This window comes from Muntiacus reevesi, chromosome 7 (assembly GCF_963930625.1).
Source record: "Muntiacus reevesi chromosome 7, mMunRee1.1, whole genome shotgun sequence".
Lineage (NCBI taxonomy): Eukaryota > Metazoa > Chordata > Mammalia > Artiodactyla > Cervidae > Muntiacus > Muntiacus reevesi.
The window spans coordinates 21606153-21629595 of NC_089255.1; the positions used below are offsets into that span (position 1 = coordinate 21606153).

Sequence of the window (23443 nt, forward strand, 5' to 3'; positions counted from 1 at the left end):
ATTATTTCCAGTGTATGGATTTGAATGGTCATGCACACAGATTATTATTTTCAACATCCTTGCTTCCCACATATCAATACAGCGAATTATTGTTATGCTATTACAAATCCTTTCTTAGATATTATTGGCTGATATTATTTGAGGGATTCGTGTGCTATAAGATTGTTGTATTGGAGGAGAGAACATGCATTTGTAGGTTAGGTATGATGGTTATTTCTTTGGGATACATTCCTAAGTAATATTAACAATAATGATAAATTCTCATATTTAGAATTTTTTTGGTTCAATTTTAGAGAATATGTCTTTGTTTTCTTGGTCTTTTCTAAAAGATTTTTTTTTCTAGTTTTTACATTGTTCAACAGTGTCTTTCTGGTTCTGGATAAAGAAGTAGGCATTCTTGCCATCTGTTGTCCTTTATGGAAATAATAGGTAAAGGCAAGCTTCTGTGAAGAAGAGCTGACTCTGTCTGAGACAGGAGCACAAACTAATGTGATAAGCCTGCCTCAGAGAAATGGTAACACAGTGCAGTATAGCTGTGTAAAGTACGTATTTATATGGAAGAGAATTGATGAGAACACAGAAAAATGAGCATAATTGCCACAATAGGATGGGAGGATGGCGGGTGATTTTTGTTCTGTCTCTTTATTATTTTATTATTGATTGTAAACTAACTTAAATTCAAAGTCATAAAAGAAACTTGCACAGTGAACCCATTGGGACTAATGGTTGGGTAAAACAGTTTTGGACAAATGGGAAATAAGTGGCTGCCCATGAATAGAGTGAAAAAAAAGTCTTATTGATTCTGTGAGCCATCAGCTGTTCCTGAGTCAGGATACTGAGAATGATGCAAAAAATCAAAGAAGCGAGCTGTGCCACAGCCCGCCAGTGGACACCTGGAAACAGATGCAGGCTTCCAGCCAGGGCATCCAGAGGAATCAGGTTCCCCTTCCGGACTCCAAAAATTGCACCAACATAGATTACCTCACTAGATACTAGGTGAGATGCTCAGTTGTCTTCACGGCAGTTCTGATGAGGGGAGACTCCTGGTTTTCACAGGAAACTCCCAGCTCTGCAGGGTTTCCCAAGGAGTACACTTCTTGGGGGCTCACCAGAGATGTGAAGTGAAGGACGTGCCAGAGCTGTAACATGGTCTACAGGTCATGGACACAGACAGGTCCTGTTCTCTTGTACACAGTGTCTGCAGGTATTCATATTTTCCAGCAACCAATCTCTCTTAAGAAATATTCTCTGACTCTCACCATTCACATATAATCAGTTGTCCTCAATAATGAACAATCTCTGGACATTCCCCAGAACTTCACCAGTTTCTCCTGATCCATCACTGTGTTACCACTGGGCCAATTTCCTGGGGAAAAGGACATGAAGACCTATTTAATTATTCTTCCATCCCTCATATAGTAAGGCAGAGACAGACATCAATAGATGCTGATTTAGTTTAACTCCTTTTCAGTTGGGCTTAAGAGCTTTCTGGCCCTTCCAGGAGTATGGTTTCCATAGAGAGTTCTGGGTGAAATAGTCATGGCAGACTGTTTGCCTCTGTGGAGCTGGCAACAGGCTTGGACTGCTTGGGGTTCTGTTTGGTCTCCATGGAAACTCAGAGATACAGAAGGTGCAGAGTTCAAACTTAATCAATCTAGAGATTCATGTTATTCTCTTACTGGTTGGAGCTATGCTTCCCTGGAGATTCATTACCATCAGTGGTAATAAGACATAAGAAAGTCCCTAACCTCTTACTTTCTTCAACTTTGGAATTAAAGTTTACTTTATTTTGACCGAGAAGCTGAGAAACCTCTAATGAATTTTAACTGTAACAAAGAAACATAGTTATTAAAACATTCAATAAGTTTTGTGGTGTGCTTTTTGTGTGGTAAGTATGACTCCAGATGCCAGATATAGGCAATGTCTTGTAGGGAAGACAGCCATTAAATAATAAGACACTATTGAGACTAGTGTCTGAAGAAGACCACATCGGAGATCCTGAACCAGACTGAGGTATGAGGAAAGATATTCCTGATGAAGTTACATAAAATTGTTTTTCAGTCACTCAGAGATGTCCAACTCTGGAACATGCAGACCCCATGGACTGCAGCACGCCAGGATTCCCTGCCCTGGAGTTTGTTCAAACTTATATCCATTGAGTTGATGATGCCATCTAGCCATCTCATCCTGTGTCGTCCACTTCTCCCCATGTCCTCAATCTTTCCTAGCATCAGGTCATTTCCAGTGAATTGGCTCTTTGTATCAGGTGGCCAGAGTATTGGAGCTTCAGTTTCAGCATCAGTCCTTCCACTGAATATTCAAAGTTTATTTCCTTTAGAATTGGCTGACTTGATCTCCTTGCTGTCCAAGTACTCTGAAGAGTCTTCTCTAGCACCACAGTTCAAAAGCATCAATTCTTCTGCACTCTGTCTTCTTTATGGTCCAGATCTCACATCCATACTTGACTACTGGAAAAAACATAGCTGTGAATATATGGACTTTTGTGCACAAAGTGATGTCTCTGCTTTTTAATATGCTGTTTAGATTTGTCATAGCTTTTCTTCCAAGGAGAAAGATTCTTATAATCTCATGGCTGCAGTCACCATCTGCAGTGATTTTGGAGCCCAAGAAAATAAAGTCTGTCATTGTTTTCATTTTTCCCCGATATATTTGCCATGATGTGATGAGACCAGATCCCATGATCTTCGTTTTTTGAATGTTGAGTTTTAAGCCAGCTTTTTCACTCTCCTCTTTCACCTTCATCAAATGGCTCTTTAGTTCTTCTAGTTCTTCATTTTCTGCGATTAGGGTGGTGTCATCTGCATGTCTGAGGTTATTGATATTTCTCCTGGCAAGCTTGATTACAGCTTGTGCTTTATTCAGACTAGCGTTTCACATGATGTACTCTGCATAGAAGTTAAACAAGCAGGGTGACAATATATAGCCTTGACATACTCCTTTCCCAGTTTTAAGCCAGTCCATTGCTCTATATTTGGTCCTGGTTTTTTTTTTTTTTTGACCTCCATACAGATTTCACAGGAGGCTGGTAAGGTGAGCCAGTATTCCCATCTCTTTAAGAATTTTCTGCAGAGTGTTGTGATCCAACAGTCTTTAGTGTAGTCAATGAAGCAGAAATATATGTTTTCTTGTAATTCTCTTGCTTTTTCTATGATCCTACATATGTTGGCAATTTGGTTTCTGGTTCTCCTGCCTTTTCTAAATCCAGCTTGTACTTCTGGAAGTTCTTGGTTCACGTACTGTTGAAGCCCAGCTTGTAGGATTTGTGCATTACCTTCCTAACATATGAAATGAGTATAGTATGCGGTAGTTTGAACATTCTTTGACATTGCACTTCTTTGGGATTGGATTAGATGTCTAAATTCTTTAGCATCAAAGGGTTGAATTTCTTTAAAATAAAACTTATTTTATTTAAAAATTAAAATAAAACTCATTTTAATTTGAGTTTTCCTGACCATTAATATAATCGGGAAGATCCCCTGGAGAAGGAAATGGCAACCCACTCCAGTACTCTCGCCTAGAAAATTCCATGGACAGCGGAGCATGGTGGGCTACAGTCCATGGGGTCTCAAAGAGTTGGACACAGCTGAGCAACTTCACTTTTCCTTGGTGGTTCAATGGTAAAGCATCATTCTGGCAATGCAGAGACACAAGTTGGATCTCTGAGTTAGGAAGATCCCCTGGAGAAAGAAATGGCAACCTACTTTAGTATTCTTGCCTGGGAAATCCCATGGACAAGAGGAGTTTGGCAGGCTCCATTCCATGGGGGTCACAAAAGGGTTGGACACAAGTTACTGACTAAACAACAACGACCGTTAGTAAGTTGAACATCTTTTCACTTGTATATGGGCCCTTTGGGTTTACTTTTCTGTCAGGTGTCTATGTATATACTTATCTCATTTATCTCTTGGGTTGTTAGTCTTTGTTTATTATAGAAAATAGTCTTCTATTTGTATTTACATTCTTCCGTCTACCTCCTTCTTGAATGCCCTTTTAAACCTGTTCATGTAGTTGTTTCTTCCTTGACCTTGGATAGAATTTAGGACAGTTATGCAAATTTTCTGGGCATACATATAGTTTTAGAAGTCCTTCATTTACCATTTGTTCAAAGAATGGAATTACTGAATTGTCTGAACCCATATAATTGTTAAATTTTGAATGTCACTTAAAGTGAAAATGTATTCCTTTCTTCACATGAGGCCTATTTCAGGCAGGTGAACCTCAGAGAGAAAGGGTGTGTGTTTTTGGCATCCCCTGTGTTCACTATGCAAGTAGGCCTCCCCTTTATCTGTGTGTGCTAACTTTGTCCTCCTCCAGGGATATGGGATGGGATTGAGTTGGCATGTAGTGGATAGATATGCTAGAGGAAGGGGAAGGTGGTATGGACAGAAATGTTAGTGTGGTGGTAAGAAATGGTAAATTTGATACCTATTTTGAATGTATAATCCACAGAATTTGCTAATGTATTGACTTTGGGAAATGAAAGAGAGAGAGTCAAAGGTAATGTAGTTTTGCTTTTGATCTGGAGCAATAAGTACTTTTCTTATGGTAAAATACATAATCATATAAAATTTATCATTTTTTAAAAATTTTATTTTTTTTATTGAGGGATAATTGCTTTACAGAATTTTGCTGTTTTCTGTCAAACCTCAACACAAATCAGCCACAGGTATACATATATTCCCTCCCTTGTGAAACTCCCTCGCATCTCCCTCCCCATCCCACCTCTTTAGGTTGATACAGAGACCCTGATTGAGTTTCCTGAGCCATACAGCAAATTCCCATTGGCTATCTATTTTACATATGGTAATGTAGTCTTCTCCAACACCACAGTTCAAAAGTACCAATTCTTCGGTGCTCAGCTTTCTTTATAGTCCAACTCTCACATCCATACATGACTACTAGAAAAACCATAGCCTTGACTAGATGGACTTTTGTTGGCAAAGTAATGTCTCTGCTTTTTAATATGCTGTCTAGGTTGGTCATAACTTTCCATCCAAGGAGTAAGCATCTTTTAATTTCATGGCTGCAATCACCATCTGCAGTGATTTTGGAGCCAAAAAAAATAAAGTCAGCCACTGTTTTCACTGTTTCCCCATCTATTTGCCAGGAAGTGATGGGACTGGATGCCACAATCTTAGTTTTCTGAATGTTGAGCTCTAAGCCGACTTTTTCAGTCTCCTTTCACTTTCATCAAGAGGTTTCTTAATTCCTCTTCACTCTCTGCCATAAGGGTGGTGTCATCTGCATATCTGAGGTTATTGATATTTCTCCCGGCAATCTTGATTCCAGCTTGTGCTTCCTCCAGCCCAGCGTTTCTCATGATGTACTCTGCATATAAGTTAAATAAGCAGGGTGACAATATACAGCCTTGACGTACTCCTTTTCCTATTTGGAACCAGTCTGTTGTTCCGTGTCCAGTTCTAACTGTTGCTTCCTGACCTGCACACAGGTTTCTCAAGAGGCAGGTCAGGTGGTCTGGTATTCCTACCTCTTTCAGAATTTTCCACAGTTTATTGTGATCCACACAGTCGAAGGCTTTGGCCTAGTCAATAAAGCAGAAATATAGATTTTTTTTCTGGAACTCTCTTGCTTTTTTGATGATCCAGCAGATGTTGGCAATTTGATCTCTGGTTCCTCTGCCTTTTCTAAAACCAGCTTGAACATCTGGAAGTTCATGGTTCACGTATTGCTGAATTCTGGCTTTGAGAATTTTGATCATTACTCTACTAGCATGTGAGATGAGTGCAATTGTGTGGTAGTTTGAGCATTCTTTGGCATTGCCTTTCTGTGGGATTGGAATGAATCCCAATTTCTCCAAAATCCCAGTTTCTGCATTGTTGCCCTGTAAATAAGTTCTTCAGTATCATGTTTTTGGATTCCATACATATGTGTAAGAATATGATATTTATCTTTCTGTTTTCTGACTTCATTCTGTATAATAGGTTCTAGGTTCATCCACCTCATTAGAACTAATGCAAATGTGTTCCTTTTTTATGGCTGAGTAATATTCCATCATGTATATGTACCACAACTTCTTTAACTATTCATTTGTCAATGGACATCTAGGTTGCTTCCATGTTCTAGCTATTGTAAATAGCGGTGCAGTGAACAGTGGAATACATGCGTCTCTTTCAATTTTAGTTTCCTCAGGGTATATGCCTAGGAGTGGGACTGCTGGGTCATATGGTGTTTTTTTCCTAGTTTTTTAAAGGAATCTCCATATCGTCTTCCATAGTGGCTGTATCAACTTACATTCCCACCAATAGTGCAAGAGCATTCCCTTTTCTCCGCACCTTCTCCAGCATTTATTGTTTGTAGGCTTTTTGATGATGGCCATTATGACCGGTGTGAAGTGATGTCTCATTGTAGTTTTGATTTGCGTTTCTCTAATAATGAGCGATGTTGGGCGTCTTTTCATGTGTTTGTTAGCCATTTATATGTCTTCTTTGGAGAAATGTCTGTTTAGGTCTTTTTCCCACTTTTTGATTGATTTGTTTTTCTGGTATTGAGTTGTATGAGCTGCTTGTATATTTTGGAAATTAGTACTTTGTCAGTTGTTTCATTTGCTATTATTTTCTCCCATTCTGAGGGTGGTCTTTTCACCTTGCTTATAGTTTCCTTTGCTGTGTAAAAGCTTTTAAGTTTAATCAGGTCCCTCCCACTTGTTTACTTTCATTTTTATTTCCATTACTTTAGGAGGTGAGTCATAGAGGATCTTGCTTAGATTTATGGCATCGAGTGTTCTGCCTATATTTTCCTCTAAGAGTTTTATAGTTTCTGGTCTTATATTTAGGTCTTTAATCCATTTTGAGTTTATCTTTGTGTATGGTGTTAGGAAGTGTTCTAATTTCATTCTTTTACATGTAGCTGTCCAGTTTCTCCAGCACCATTTATTGAAGAGACTGTCTTTGCCCCACTGTCTTTGCCCCACTTCTTGCCTCCTTTGTCAAAAATAAGGTACCCATAAGTGCATGGGTTTATTTCTGGGTTTTCTATCTTGTTCCATTGGTCTATATTTCTGTTTTTGTGCCAGTACCATACTGTCTTGATGACTGTAGCTTTGTAGTATAACCTGAAGTCAAGAAGATTGATTCCTCCTGCTCCATTCTTCTTTTTCAAGACTGCTTTGGCTATTTGGGGTCTTTTGTATTTCCAGATGAATTGTGAAATTTTTTGTTCTAGTTCTCTGAAAAATGCCGTTGGTAATTTGATAGGGATCACATTGAATCTGTAGATTATGTTTGGCAGTATAGTCATTTTCAAAATATTGATTCTTCCTACCCAAGAACATGGACTCTCTGTTTATGTTGTCTTTGATTTCTTTCTTCAGTGTCTTATAATTTTCTGTGTACAGTTATTTTGTCTCCTTAGTTAGGTTTATACCTAGATATTTAATTATTTTTGTTGCAATGATGAATGGGATTGATTCCTTAATTTCTCTTTCTGATTTTTCATTGTTAGTATATAGAAATGAAAGTGATTTCTGTGTATTAATTTTGTATCCTGCAACTTTGCTAAATTCACTGATTAGCTTTAGTAATTTTCTGATACTATCTCTAGAGTTTTCTATGTACAGTATCATGTCATGTGCAAACAGTGAGAGCTTTACTTCTTCTTTTCTGATCTGGATTCCTTTTATTTCTTTTTCTTCTCTGATTGCTGTAGCTAAGACTTCCAGAACTATGTTGCATAATAGTGGCAAAAGTGGACACCCTTGTCTTGTTCCTGATCCTAGGGGGAATGCTTTCAGTTTTTCGCCATTGAGAATGTTTGCTGTAGGCTTATCATATATGGCCTTTACTATGTTGAGGTAGGTTACTTCTTTGCCCATTTTTTGAAGCGTTTTAATCATAAATGGGTCAAAGGCTTTTTTGTCAAAGGCTTTTTCTGCATCTATTGAAATTATCATATGGTTTTAATCTTTCAATTTGTTAATATGGTGTATCACCCTTGATTGATTTGCATATATTGAAGAATCCTTGCATCCCTGGAATAAACCCAACTTGATTATGGTGTATGAGCTTTTGGTCAAAATGTGTTGCTGAATTCTGTTTGCTAAAATTTTGTTGAGGATTTTTACATCTATGTTCATCACTGCTATTGACCTGTAGTTTTCCTTTTTTTTGTGTGTTGTCTTTGTCTGGTTTTAGTATCAGGGTGATGTGGCCTCATAGAATGAGTTTGGAAGTGTTCCTTCCTCTGCAATTTTTTGAAAGAGTTTTAGAAGGATAGTCATTAGCTGTTCTCTAAACGTTTGATGGAATTCTCCTGTGAAGCCCTCTGGTCCTGGGCTTTTGTTTTTTGGGAGATTTTTTTATCACAGCTTCCATTTCAGTGCTTGTTATTGGGTGGTTCGTAATTTCTACTTCTTCCTGGTTAAGTCTTGGAATATTGAACTTTCCTAAGAATCTGCCTATTTCTTCCAGGTTATCCATTTTATTGCCATATGGTTGTTCATAATAGTCTTTTTTAATCCTTTGTATTTCTGCATTGTCTGTTGTAACCTCTCCTTTTTCATTTCTAATTCTGTTGATTTGATACTTCTCTCTTTTTTTCTTGATGAGTCTGGCTCAATGTTTGTCAATTTTGTTTATTTTCTCAAAGAACCAGCTCTTAGTTTTATTAATCTTTACTATTGTTTCTTTCATTTTCTTTTCATTTATTTCTGCTTGGATCTTTATGATTTCTTTCCTTTCGTGAATTTTGTTTTTTTTTTCTTCTTTTTCCAGTTGTTTTAGGTTTTAGGTGTAAAATGAGGTTGTCTATTTGATGTTTCTCTTGTTTCTTGAGGTAGGATTGTATTGCTATAAACTTCCCTCTTAGGACTGCTTTTGCTGCATCCCATAGGGTTTTTTTTTTTTTTTTTTATTCCATAGGTTTTGAGTTGTCATGTTTTCATTATCATTTGTTTCTAGAAATTTTTTGATTTCCCTTTTGATTTCTTCAGTAACCTGTTGGTTATTTAGAAATGTGTTGTTTAATCTCCATGTGTTTGCGTTTCTTACAGTTTTTTTCTTGCAATTGATATCTAGTCTCATAGCATTGTGGTCAGAGAAGATGCTTGATACAATTTCAATATTTTTAAATTTACTGAGGTTCGATTTGTGACCCAAGATATGGTCTATCCTGGAGAATGTTTCATGTGCATTTGAGAAGAAGGTGTATTCTTATGCATTTGGATGGAATGTCCTGAAGATATCAATGAAATCCATCTTATCTAATGTATCATTTAAGACTTGTGTTTCCTTATTAGTTTTCTGTTTTGATGGTTTATCCATTGGTATGAGTGGGGTGTTAAAGTCTCCTACTATTATTGTGTTGCTGTCAATTTCTCCTTTTATGTCTATTAGTGTTTGTCTTATGTATTGAGGTGCTCCTGTGTTGGGTGTATAGATATTTACAATTGTTATGTCTTCCTCTTGGATTGATCCCTTGATTGTTATGTAGCGTCGTTCCTTGTCTCTTGTAATCTTCTTTATTTTAAGGTCTACTTTGTCTGATATGAGGATTGCTACTCCAGCTTTATTTTGCTTCCCATTTGCACGGAATATATTTTTCCATCCTCTCACTTTCAGTCTATACATATCTTTAGGTCTGAAGTGGGTTTCTTGTAGACAGCATATATATGGGTCTTGTTTTTGTATCCATTCAGCCAGTCTGTGTCTTTTGGTTGGCACATTTAATCCACTTACATTTAAAGTAATTATTGATATATATGTTCCTATTGCCATTTTCTTAATTGTTTGGGGTTGATTTTGTAGATCTTTTTTTTCTTTTGTAATTCTTGACTATATAAGTTCCTTTAACATTTGTTGTAAAGCTGGTTTGGTGGTACTGAATTCTCTTAACTTTTGCTTGTCTGAGAAGTTTTTTATTTCTCCATCAATTTTGAATGAGATCCTTACTGGGTACAGTAATCTTGGTTGTAGATTTTTCCCTTTCAGTACTTTAAATATATCCTGCTGTTCCCTTCTGGCCTGCAGGGTTTCTGCTGAAAGATCAGCTGTTAAATGTATGGGGTTTCCCCTGTATGTTACTTATTGCTTCTCCCTTGGTGCTTTTAATATTTTTACTTTGTGTTTAGTCTTTGTTAGTATGATTAGTATGTGTCTTGGCATGTTTCTCCTTGGGTTTACCCTGTATGGGACTCTTTGTGCCTCTTGGACTTGATTGACTATTTCCTTTTCCATGTTGGGGAAATTTTCAACTATAATCTCTTCAAAAATTTTCTCGTACCCTTTCTTTTTCTCTTCTTCTTCTGGGAACCCTATAATTTGAATGTTGGTGCATCTGATGTTGTCCCAGAGGTCTCTGAGATTGTCCTCAGTTCTTTTCATTCTTTTTATTTTATTAAGCTCTTCAGAAGTTATTTCCACCATTTTATCTTACAGCTCACTGATTCATTCTTCTGCTTCAGATATTCTGTTATTGATTCCTTCTAGAGTATTTTTAATTTCAGTAATTGTGTTGTTTGTCTCTGTATGTTTATTCTTTAATTGTTCTAGGTTGTTGTCAATTGATTCTTGCATTTTCTCCACTTTGTTCTCAAGGTTTCTGATCATCTTTACTATCATTATTCTGAATTCTTTTTCAGGTAGTTTGCCTATTTCCTCTTCATTTATTTGGACTTCTGTGTTTCTAATTTGTTTCTTCATTTGTGTAGTATTTCTCTGCCTTTTCATTATTTTTTTTTAAACTTATTGTGTTTGAGGTCTCCTTTCCCCAGGCTTCAAGGAAAGTTGAATTCTTTCCTTGAAGAAGGTTGAATTCTTTTTTCCTTTTGGTTTCTGCCTGACTAAGGTTTGTCCAGTGGTTTGTGTAATCTTTGTATAGGATGAGATTTGTGCTGAGTTTTTGTTTGTTATTATTATTTTTTTTTCCTCTGATGGGCAAGGCTGAGTGAGGTGGTAATCCTGTTTGCTGATGATTGGGTTTGTATTTTTGTTTTGTTTGTTATTTAGATAAGGCATCCTGACAGGGTGCTACTGGTGGTTGGGTATTGCCAGGTCTTGTATTCAAGTGGTTTCCTTTGTGTGAGTTCTCATTATTTGACTGCAGCCATGAAATTAAAAGACGCTTACCCCTTGGAAGGAAAGTTATGACCAACCTAGATAGCATATTAAAAAGCAGAGACATTACTTTGCCAACAAAGGTCCGTCTGGTCAAGGCCATGGTTTTTCCAGTGGTCATGTATGGATGTAATGGGCCATTACATCCTGGGCCATCCCACTGTGCACTTGCTCTTGCATGCCCAAAATTTATCATTTTAACCACTTTAAAGCGTACTGTTTGTTGGCATCAGGTACATTCACATTGTTGTGAAATCATCACCATTATGCATCTCCAGAACTTTTTCATCATCCCAAACTGAAATTCCATATCCATTAAATAGTGAGTCTCTATTCCTACCCACACTTCCTAGTAACCACCATTCTACATTCTGTCTCTATGATTTTGATCACTCTATAATAAACTGTGGAAAATTCTGAAAGAGGTGGGAATACCAGACCACCTGACCTGCCTCTTGAGAAACCTGTATGCAGGTCAGGAAGCAACAGTTAGAACTGGACACGGAACAACAGACTGGTTCCAAATAGGAAAAGGAGTACGTCAAGGCTGTATATTGTCACCCTGCTTATTTAACTTGTATGCAGAGTACATCATGAGAAACACTGGGAAGCACAAGCTGGAATCAAGATTGCCGGGAGAAATATCAATAACCTCAGATATGCAGATGACACCACCCTTATGGTTCCTCCTGGTTTTCCTATTTGTTGCTGAAGAGTTACCCATGGTATTTTCTTACATAGATAATTTTACACCCTAAATTATAGTTATCTATGTATATCTTCCTTCTTAGATTTCAAACTATATTCAAAGCATATATTAAATATTATCAATGAAATGTGCATTTCCTTGAATATAGTGTTCATATAATAATTGTTTCAGAATAAATGAAGATGTGAGTTCCATTATTTAATTAATATTTGATTATTCACCAATGACTTAATTTTCATTAAAATATTGAACATGTTAGTAACAAGTTTCATAAGTTAAATACTGTATTTAGCTTTGTATAAGATGAATATGACATTCAGAATATAAAATTGATAGCATTTGAAACAGGAAAGCTTTTGTTAGCAACTGGTGTGAAATTCAAAAGGAAGAGAGGAAAGGTAAGATGAGAGGTAGATGAAAAAGACTAACATTTAGTGAGACTTATTAGGTTCCTGTCACTATTTAAGTTTCTTGCATAGAGGATCTTATTTGACTTTTATCATAATCCTTTGGAATGGCCATTGTCATCCCCATTTTACAGATGAGAAAACTGGGGCTCAGGGAAGTAACCAACCAGAAAGAGGAAGAGTCTTTCTAAATAGGAATGAAGAATTTCTGTGAATTTTTATACTAAACAAAACATAAGTAGGCAGCTAGCCTTATTTTTTGAATTTTTACTGATGTATTTCTGTGGCAAGAATATAAGGGTGAGATGAGAATAGTGCTAAATGAGGACTTGTCTCTTCTCCTCAAAGTTGTTAGATAAATAGACACAAAGCAATAGGCCTGAAAGTACTTTCTGAGTATGGATATTACCTATGACTACAGATTGGTGTTAGAGGCTTACGGTGAATTACAGAGCTAGTGCATGCATGCGTGCATGCTAAGTTGCTTCAGTCCGACTCTTTGTGACCCTATGGATTGTAGTCTGCCAGGCTTCTCTGTAATGGGATTCTCTAGGCAAGAATATAGGAGTGGGTTGCCGTGCCCTTCTCTGAAGAGCTAGTACCTGCTATCAAAGAGCTTATATTCTGCTGGGAAGCCAAGCAGACATAAATGGAATGAAGAGAAATATTTAAATCTGATAATTACTAAAAATGCGTTGAGGCTCCACAGAGCTTATGCTGAGGTGCACAGTGACTGGCACCCCAGAAACATATCATCAAGCTTTTTCTGGATGAGAAAGCCTCCATCTGTTGCAGAGGCCTGATGTTCCCTCAGCTTGACTGGGGATCTTATGTGCAGCCTCTTGGATCCACAGGTTTATTAGAAGAGCTTGTTCACCTGCTCCCTAAACACCTGCTTCACCTGTTTGTTCCTCAGGGTGTAGATGAAGGGATTGAGCACTGGGGTCACCACGGTGTTGAGCAAGGCCACCACCTTGTTCCTGTCCTCCCCCTGGCCGCCCTTGCCCGACCGGACATACATGAAGATGCAGCTGCCATAGAAGAGAGAGACGACAACGATGTGGGAGGAGCAGGTTGAGAAGGCTTTCCGCCTCTCCTTGGCTGAGGGGAGGTGAAGGATGGTGTGGAGAATGTGGCCATAGCAGGTGGCCGTCACGGACAGAGTGCCCAGTAGGCTGACGTTGGCCAGGATAAAACCCAGAAGCTCGATCAGACTTGTGTCTGCACATACGAGTTCCAGGAGTGGAAAGTTGTCACAAAAGAAATGATCAATGATATTGGGACCACAAAATGGTTGCTGAAATATGATGGAACATGGAATGGCTATAAGAAGGAATCCCGTGATCCATGAAAAAAGAGCTAACTGGACACAGACCCTTTTGCTCATGATGGTGACATAACGCAAGGGGTTACATATGGCCACATACCTGTCAAAGGACATCACTGCCAGTAGGAAGAACTCTGTGGTGCCCAGGAAGAAATAGAGGAAAAGCTGGAGAAAGCAACCTGCTAGGGAGATGGTCCTGTTTCCAGTCAGGATGTTGGTCAGCGTCTTGGGGAAGATGACCGAGGTGAACCAGATCTCTAGGACAGCAAAGTTGCGGAGGAAGTAGTACATGGGGGTGTGGAGGCGCCTGTCCGTGAGGGTGAGGACCACGATGAGGAGGTTCCCCAGTAGAGTGAGCAGGTAGGTCAGGAGGAGCCCCAGGAAGAGGAGCGCCTGCAGCTCACAGGCGTCTGAGAGCCCCCGCAGGATGAACTCGGTGACAGCGGTGTGGTTCCCCGTGGCTCCTCTGGCCTCTGCTGGGAATGACCACTCAGAGGTGTGCGGCTTCAGGAGTCGTGATGTTCTGGGGATCTGAGGACACTTGGAATTTATAGAAAAAAGTGCTGAATGTACCATTTAGAGTTGTAGGAGTCCTTTTTTTGTTCTTTTTTTTTTTTTTGGAGAGCCTCTTTGAGGCTGCTGCTCCTAAATCACTTCAGTCATGTCCGACTCTGTGCGACTCCATAGACAGCAGCCCACCAGGCTTCACCGTCCCTGGGATTCTCCAGGTAAGAACTCTGGAGTGGGCTGCTGTTTCCTTCTCCAATGCATGAAAGTGAAAAGTGAAAGTGAGTCATGTCCGACTCTTAGCAACCCCATGGACTGCAGCCTACAAGTCTCCTCCATCCACGGGATTTGCCAGGCAAGAGTACTGGAGTGGGTTGCCATTGCCTTCTCCGTTTGAGGCTACCTGTCTCTTTTATTGCCCCTGGTGTTTCTACGTGGTAGAGAGCGATATTGCCAGGGATGCTAACTAAACATCCTATACCAAAAGTTATTCTTGCTTGCTTTTGTTAACTGAAATTTTACTTCTGTTCCTCAGCAGTTCCTTTGCTCTGACTTTCATTACCTTTCACTACCTTTCATTTTATCTTTATCCTAATATTGGGTCTTCATTCATAAGTAGTCCCTATTTGAGGCTGACAAATATTTGAAGCTAGAAAAATATCAAAATGGCTTAACTTAGCCTTTCACTATACAGATCCATATCCTGGGTAAACTGATTATTCATAGACACTCTTTTGCTATTTCAGTATTATGTGAAAATGTGATGCCTTTCACTAGTATTTGGCTTAATAAAGAGACAAGAGGAAATCTATGAGAGAAAAGCACAATCCTTACCAATCAAAAAGAGAATAATCCAAGTAACGTATGCAGAAATAAAAATTTGTTAGTGGAAACAAAATTTGTTAATTGGAATTTGGTATTTATTCTAATGTGGACATTGGATTTGTCTTAATGTAATAGATCCATAGTCTCCTGATTACATATTCCCATGGACTCAAGATATAATAGACCCTTTGTTTTTAAAAAAAATTGTTAACTGTTTTATATACATAGGTTTCAGCACATGGCATTTCAGCTTGGAACCATCAGCTTTTCAAATCCTATTTATCCTTTAAGTCTCTCCTCAATGAGTGCTATCATTTCCATAAAGTCTTCTCTTTTGAATGCATGAGTCTCTGTATCCCTCATAATTTTATTGTATATTACAACTTTTATTGTGTTTTATAGTTGTTTTTCATCTTTGTATTTTATATAGCCCTTAGAACAAGTTTCTTGAAACAATCAGCTTTAATAAGCATGTATTGAGTGAGTGAACAACACCTCAAATATCTGTGGGATGGATTTGGTGGTTTTTGACACACAGTAGATTGAGGATGTATCACTTACATGGCACTTCATGGAAGACAGAAATCCTGCTGTCATATGCCAAGTAGTCTGTTAAGTTGGCCCATCTGAAGAGGGCTTGCTTTTCCTCACGAGAAGGTGGAGATGTCTCCCCGCAAACTTTCTCTAAGGAGTAACTCTCCATCTTTGAGATAGTCTGGAGTTTGAGCTAGTAAATAGAGGTCTGTTTGGATCTGCTAGAATGCTTCCAGCAGAAAACAAAACAAAAGCAAAACCCCTAACCTAAAAAACAGCTCTTTTTAAAAGTCTACCTCCCTACAAGTTTCCTTCCTTAAGCATTATCAACCACTCCCTTAATTATCAGACAGAACTGTAGCAACAGTTATTTTTCTGTCACTGGAGAATAAGATTGGGATCCAGTTGAGGTACTTGGGATGTAGGAAATGCTAGGGGATATTAGTACAGAGGATGAAATGGTAAACTATATAAACTTTATCTTTCTTATGATTTTGCCTTCTCTTCAGCACAGGCTACGCTATTCAAAGTTATTCCAAAACTACTATTGTATCTAACATTGGTTTACAGGTATTAAAGAGCACAAAATAGTTGATCAGCCTCAGGGAATATAACTAAGGGCTCTTCACCAGGGGTTATTTCTAGGCTCAATATCATTTAGCTTCTCAGCAATTTGAGAAAGAGCTCTCTGTGGCCCAATCATTCGGTTCACAGGTGAGTCCAGTTGGTTGAAAAACTTACCCAACTCATTTTAGAAGAGAAGCAGGATCCAATATAAGTGTGATATCCAGACACATCATCAGGAGGTAATAGAATGAGTATCATTTAGGTGAAGTCCTGATGGAACATATTGGGAAAGAAATGGGAATAGAGACTAAGATGAAGAAGAATTGGCTGGGGGTAGAAGGAGAAAGCTCTGGGCTCATACTGAATCATGAAGTTAGCACAGATAGATCATGAAAAGACACTGTGATTAGCCTAAGGATATGTCTCACAGACAGGGTGGCTAATAAACTTTTTATTTTTTCCCTACTTCAAATGGGAGGTCAACAGCTGGGTGGGGCAGTCTTCCAGATACAAAGGGAAGGGGTCCACTTCATGAGTTCGGGTATTTCTTCCTTTATCCTTCAGACTTGGTGAGTGAACTGGGAGACTTTCCTGGCACCCTGAAAGCCTAGGCATGGCTGCACTATTCACCCAGACTATTCATTGTTTTAAGGGTCAGTCATGCAGTACCCAGTAGGAAAGTCTCTATGGATGCCCTGGAGGTTTGTCCTGCCTCTCGATAGTTCTAGTAGATAGAAGGAGGGTGAGATCTCCTTCTAAGGAAAATCATTAAGAATTTCATGCAGACCTGATGCTCTCCAGAGCTTTGGGTTTTTCAAGGGGACAACTACACAGAGCACAAGGCAGGACAGGCAAATTTCCTCGATGTGAGTAACTTAATGGTTCTGCTTGGATGAACATTGGCTTGCCTAGCATTGACCTGGATGGTGAGACTGAAGCTACAGATGAGACCCAGTGTGTGTGTGCTCAATGTGCTAGAATACAGAAGATAAGTGCCAAGAAAAGCATGGTTTGGGGAAGTCACTGCTGCTCTGCCTTCTGTGCAAGGACAAAGTGGAGATTACCCTCTGGCCCAGGGTTAGGTTTCTTGCTGCCCTCTGAAAAGTGAAAGTGTTAGTTGCTCAGTTGTGTCCAACTCTTTGGGACCACGTGGACTATAGCCCATCAGGCTCTTCTGTCCATGGAATTCTCCTGGCAAGAATACTGGAGTGGGTTGCCATTTCCTTCTTCAGGGGATCTTCCCGACCCAGGGGTTGAACCCAGGTCTCCTACATTGCAGAGAAGGCAATGGCAACCCACTCCAGTACTCTTGCCTGGGAAATCCCAGGGATGGAGGAGCCTGGTAGGCTACAGTCCATGGGGGTCGCGAAGAGTCAGACACGACTGATGTGACTTAGCAGCAGCAGCAGCAGCAGCTCCTGAATTATGGGCAGATTCTTTGCTGTCTGAGCCACCAGGCAGTCCTCTAGGGAGGTTCTGATCATGCTATCTAAAATATACTACTCACAGGATTTCAGAAGATAATCTGGTTCACATGAGTGTGTCTTGAGCTTGCAGTATTGTCTATGTGCACTAAATGCAGATCTTATACCATTGGTATGAGACCCCTATCTCTCATGAATTTGATGGCATCCTTTAAGAACAACAATTCTTTTCCAAAATATCCTGAAAGAAGTATCTGGCTTTTCCTGGGTGGGAGAATGATTTCCTTAACTTTGTCATCATTCAACTCACAGGATCTGATGAGGCCAGAATGTCTTGAAAATTTCCAAGTTCAGCAAGCTCATCCTGGGAAAAGCCTGGGAAGTGTTCAGTTACCATTTAATGGAATCTTCCTTCATCCTCCTTTTGGACTAATTGAGGGTGATTTTGACTGATAAAGACTTCTATTACATTCTCCACGTTGGGCCAGTCTCTGTGAGATATTTCTCCTGTGGACAATGGGGCTCTATAAGACAGTGAATGAGCTACTCCTAGAATAAACACATCTCCTTGTGGAAGTGACATAAGGGTTGGAAGATTTGGATGGCAGCTTTGTTTTCTTCAGGGATCTACTCTTATCCTAAGATTTATGGTCCCTGGGTTCCCTGGAGAATTAGTATAATGAGCCTCACTCAGCTTCTGCCCAACTCTCTTGGTTATTCCTTATTACAACTTTTCAAATAAAAGTTTCAGTTGTTTGTTCAAGTCAAGAATAATAGTTACTTTTAAAGTGATACATCTAATTATTATTCTGAAATTGAGGCTCCTGTCTAACATTAGATAGTCCTATTATTACAGGGATGTGAGGAGCCATCACAAGCAATGTAGAACTTTGAGATTTCCTTGGTGGTCCAGTGGCTAAGACTGTGCGTCCAACGCAGGAGGCCTGAGTCTGATCTCTGGTTGAGGAACGAGAATCCCACATGCCACAACTAAGATTCCATGCAGCTGAATAAAGAAAAATATTAAATATTGAAAAAAAAGCCAAAGTGAGAGTATAGAGGGCCCAACCTGTTGATGGGAATTTCGGCAAATCATGTTGTAGAAAAGTATTTGGGATGAGAGATATAGTTCTGGCCATATTTAGAAATACAATCTGCCATGTGCAAGTGATATTGCCTATTTTGTGAGGCTCTGTGAGTATCAAATGAGAAATGTTCTTAGTATAGGACTTAATCAGCACTTAAGTACTGATTTAATTGCTTAAATCAAGTGCTTCAATATTGATTAAGCACTTAATCAACACTTAAGTAGTTAATCAGTAATTAGTGTAGTTCCTGGTGCATTGGAAAGGCTCAGTGTTACCATAATTATTACTTGAAACTTTGGACCGTTTGGACGGTTTTTTATTTTCTGAATTCTGGTTCTTAGAGAAATCTGATTAAGAGTAGACAAAGTGGAAAAAAAATACAAGTGAAATTGAGTAAAAGTGTATTGTGGTTACCTTTTAAATGTCTTCTTGTCACTTTAAAAATTCTGAAGTTGGAAATTTCCTGGTGGTTCAAAGGTTAGGACTCTGTCCTTCCAATGCAAGGGACATGGGTTCAGCCCCTGGTGGAGGAATTAAGATCCCACATGCCGGAAGGCCAAAAAAGAAAAGAAGAAAAATTCTGAAATACAGGGCAGCCTGATGTGGAACTAAGATGTCCCAAACCAGGGGGAAATGCTTTGTGACCCGCTTACTTCGTGACCCTCTTACTTGCTTTGAAGTGGTGAAGATGCTCTGGATCCGAACTTACACTAGAACATGAGCACCTATTGCTTTTGGCTTTATTTTCTGTGTTAAATCTGTTGCAATGAAATCAGTATAAACTTCCTTATCAAGGCTTGCAGAACTGTTCTTTATGACTGGAAAAGTCATAGATTTTCAGACTTTTGAAATTTAGCAGCAGTAACTTTGACTTCCCAAAGCATTTTGAGATGAACATGGAGACAATGAACAACTGCCGACAAACTCAGCTTGTGCTTTGTTGTCAACTATGATAACTTAAATTCCCCTCTCCTTGGCTCTGAAATCGATGTCACAGCTGCACTAGGTACCAGGCACATGAAGTTCTTTTTATCTGTTTTTAGCTATGAAATTTTGTTCTTTTTATCAATGTGGACAAAGAAGGACATCTTTGTACCTCAGCACTTTGATTTGAAGGTGATTTAGATGAAAATAAAATATTAAGTTGTGCTAAGAATGACAAATAGAATCATGTAACCTTGTTTCAGTTCAGAAAAATGTGGAATGAATTAGGGAAAAATAAATTAAAATAACATTATTGGTTTCCTTTTGCTACAGTATAGTTTATGTTCCTCCTAGGAAATTTTAGAAAAGCCAAGCAAAGAGAGAAAAATAAAAATCCACCTGCATTCATATCACCTGGATAAAGTAATTATTCACATTTTAGAATAGGCATTTTTGCATATATACATTTATATACACCACAGATTTTTTTAAAAATTGGTCATGATGCACATGTTATTTAGCACTTGGATTTGTTTAAATAAAAAAACTTGATAGAAGGACTTCCCTAGTGATCCAGTGGCTAAGACTCTGTGCTCGCAATGCAGGAGGCCAGGGTTCCATCCCAGTTAGGGAACTAGATTCCACATGCTCCAACTAAGAGTTTGCATGTTGCAACTGAAAAAAGAGTTTGAATGCTGCAACTAAAACAACAAACAAGCAAACAAAAACAAAACAAATAATAGAGTGTGGAGGTCTTTCCATGTCAGTAAATACATAAAATCAATTTAAATTATTTTAATCAGTTTCCTATTTGTCTCTCTGCATTTAGATTGTTTCCCATTCCCACAATTATAAACATAAAGTGTGTACTTGTACAGATATTTAAAAATTTGTTTAAAAAATTATAGAGGTAGTACACATTTAAAAATTCGAGAATTATAAAATGAAAGGTAAAAGTTTTCTTTCCTCTTCCTCTACTTCAGTTAAAAACAAGCATCTGATAATTCTTTCTTACTGGGATTGTTCACATGATTATTATTTTAGCTTTAAATAATGCCTTTGGTTAATTATATCTTTAATTAATATTTCTGTCTTTAGTAATATCTCTGTCTTTTTCTTTGGTTCATCATCTTTTAATAGTGTCCTGGGCTATATTCTCAAAGATGAGGAATTTATCACTGCTGCAGTACCTCCCACTTCCCTAACCCCTCCAACTCCAGAATGCAGTAGTAACTTTTTTATGTAGCTAACAATATACAGTATAATTGAGTCTCTATTCTTGTTGTCAACTTTAGTGTTCCTAGAAATTCTGTAATCAAAGGTTAATAGATTATCCTTCCATCTCTCTTTCCTAATATTTATAGCTATATTGTAATTTTATATTGACAAGATTTATAACATTCCAGTTCTGTTCTATAACTCCAATTAAGTCTTCATATCTTATCTCTAGGTAATTTTAGAAATGGAAAATCAATAAGCAAAAATAGGGAGGAGCCCCCACAGACGCCATACTAAAGCCAAAATGGCTGCCCCAAGGAAGCGCACACCGCGCAGCCAGTGAGGTCTGGGTGACTAGCTTCTGCGGGAAAGGGGGCGGGGGGTTCTAGGAAGAGCCGTCTCCAGGACCATCGCCCCCCACCCCGAGCTGCACAGGTTCTGGTTACAGTCACCCCTTGCCATATCTTTTAAATTATACTTGGAAAAATAGTGGCCAGAGGAAAAAAAAAGATAAAATATTTCCTCATGGTGAATAAACAAGGGCAGACCCGACTTACTAAGTACTATGAACATGTGGAGATTAATAAGCGTACGCTTCTGGAAACAGAAGTCATAAAGAGCTGTCTCTCTCGAGCCAATGAACAGTGCTCTTTCATTGAATATAATGACTTTAAGCTGATATACCGGCAGTACGCAGCTCTCTTCACTGTGGTTGGAGTTAATGACACTGAGAACGAGATGGCAATTTATGAATTCATCCATAACTTCGTGCAAGTTTTAGATGACTACTTCAGCCGAGTGAGTGAACTAGAAATAATGTTTAATTTGGATAACGTACACATCATTTTGGATGAGATGATATTAAATGGCTGCATTGTGGAAACAAATCGGGCAAGAATTCTTGCCCCTCTGCTAATTCTTGATAAGATGTCAGACAGCTGAAAACAGAGAGGCTCTGCCAGACAACATCGACTCAAAGGAAATGAGAATACCATGGAGTACCTCTCAACATCGCTAACCCACAAGAACCTGAAAGACCAAACATCTCAAAACAGGCTATCCTTCCAAAGAGTTTTAAACAGGGATTTTCCACAGTTCCTAAATGGAAAACAAAAGTGTATTTTAAAATATGATGTACAAAGAAAAATTTTCTCTAAACAGAGAGACAAGTTTTATTTTCTGACCATAAGCATTTTTTCCCCCCTCACTTGTTTAGATTTTGAGTAGTACTAAGGGAAACTTTTTGGTCTCTGCTTGACTTTGCAAAGAGACAAATTCAGGAATAGCACCACCGGGTGGCAAGAAAATGTGAAAGCTCTCCGTTGGCCAATAAACGGTTAAAATTAACTTGAAAAAAAAATTAGCAAAAATATTTTTCATGTGATAAATACTGTTATAAGAGTTTGATTCAACCCAAAGAAAGAAACGTAATTCATGTCATTAAAACTTCGTTGCTTGAAAGAAATCCTTCAAATGTTAAAGTCTAATCAAGGATGGATCCAAGTTTTGTAGGTCTTGAATCTTATACAACTGGGGAGCTGTATTTCAAGAGAAGAAATACAAATTTACAAATAGACGCAGTTAAGGGCTATCCCTTGGCCTTGGAATGGTCTTTAGTGAGTGAGAAGCCCTGAAGCTTATTATTACTAGTTTCTTAGAAAACCTGTCTCTAGCAGATCCTTTTCAACTTCTTTTCAGAATCACTTCTCATAAGTCACATTCAGCTGCTGCCATATATCTAGTGTCTATCCTGTGTATCCCCTTTCTTGACTCCCTTTTCATTTTGCTAGAATCTTTTTCTAGCATTTTATTTCACAAAAACCCCATGGCACACTATACTCTGAGTGCTTGTGTGTTACATATGCAATTATTTTGCCCAAACTTGTTTAATTTGGGGAACTTGATTTGGGTTGATTGTTTAGAAATTTAAGTTCAAAATTGTTTTCCCAACTTGGAGGATAAATGAGAAACTAACAGAAATGGTTATTACTTTTGGGGACAGATGAGTGGAGAATGGAGCAAATAGGGATGAGAGTGAGACTCTAAACACTTTTAAAAATATAGTTTCATTCTTTTACCAAGTAGAAGTATTATTTATAAAAATTTGAGTAATATAAACATTCCAACCTTTCCCTATCCTCAAAAGTTTGAAATATTATCCAACTGTCTTTGAGCATTAAGTGTTGATGAGAAGTTTGGTGCCATTCTTTTTTCTTTTTTTTTTTGAAATTTGTTTATTTATTTAGGCCACTTTGAGCAGCATGCAGGATCTTAGTTCCTGAACCAGGGATCAAACTTGTGTTCTGTGCAATGTAAGTAGGGGATCTTAACCACTGAACTGCCAAGGAAGTCCTTGGTGCCATCCTTATCCTTGTTTCTTTCTCACTCCCTCTCAGAATTTTCAGGATTTTTCTCTACTCTTGGAGTTCTGAAATTTTACTAGATTGCGCCTAGGAGTGGGTCTTTTAAAAATTAATTTTATTTGCTTCTACATAGATTATTTAAAAATGAAGATTTCATGAAGTTTGGGGAGATTCTCTTCCACTATTTCTTAGATTATTTCTTTTCTGCCATTGTCTGTGTTTGAAACTTCTCTTAGATCTTTGACTTTTGGATCCATCTTCCATGTGGTTTTTTTTTTCCTTACTTTTGAATTATTTACCTTCTAGTTTCCACTATAGGACATTAAATATGATTTCTTATTACCTTATTTTCATTTTATTATTCACACAGTTCAGTATCATTTTTTGACATTTGTATTTTTAATGTTCCAAAATATTTTTTTTCTCTGATTACTCCTTTTTCCTAACAGACTATATGCTT

At 38.2% G+C, this 23443-nt stretch overlaps 1 protein-coding gene and 1 pseudogene across 1 annotated transcript; one reads left to right on the forward strand and one right to left on the reverse strand.

Moving 5' to 3' along the window:
• Positions 1-13065: 13065 nt before the first annotated feature.
• On the reverse strand, positions 13066-14109 carry LOC136172523 (olfactory receptor 6E1-like). The gene has a single exon (XM_065941986.1). The coding sequence runs from the start codon at positions 14107-14109 to the stop codon at positions 13066-13068; it is 1044 nt and encodes a 347-aa protein (XP_065798058.1).
• A 2749-nt stretch (positions 14110-16858) lies between these two features.
• LOC136172524 (AP-4 complex subunit sigma-1 pseudogene) lies at positions 16859-21913 on the forward strand (annotated as a pseudogene).
• Positions 21914-23443: the final 1530 nt, after the last annotated feature.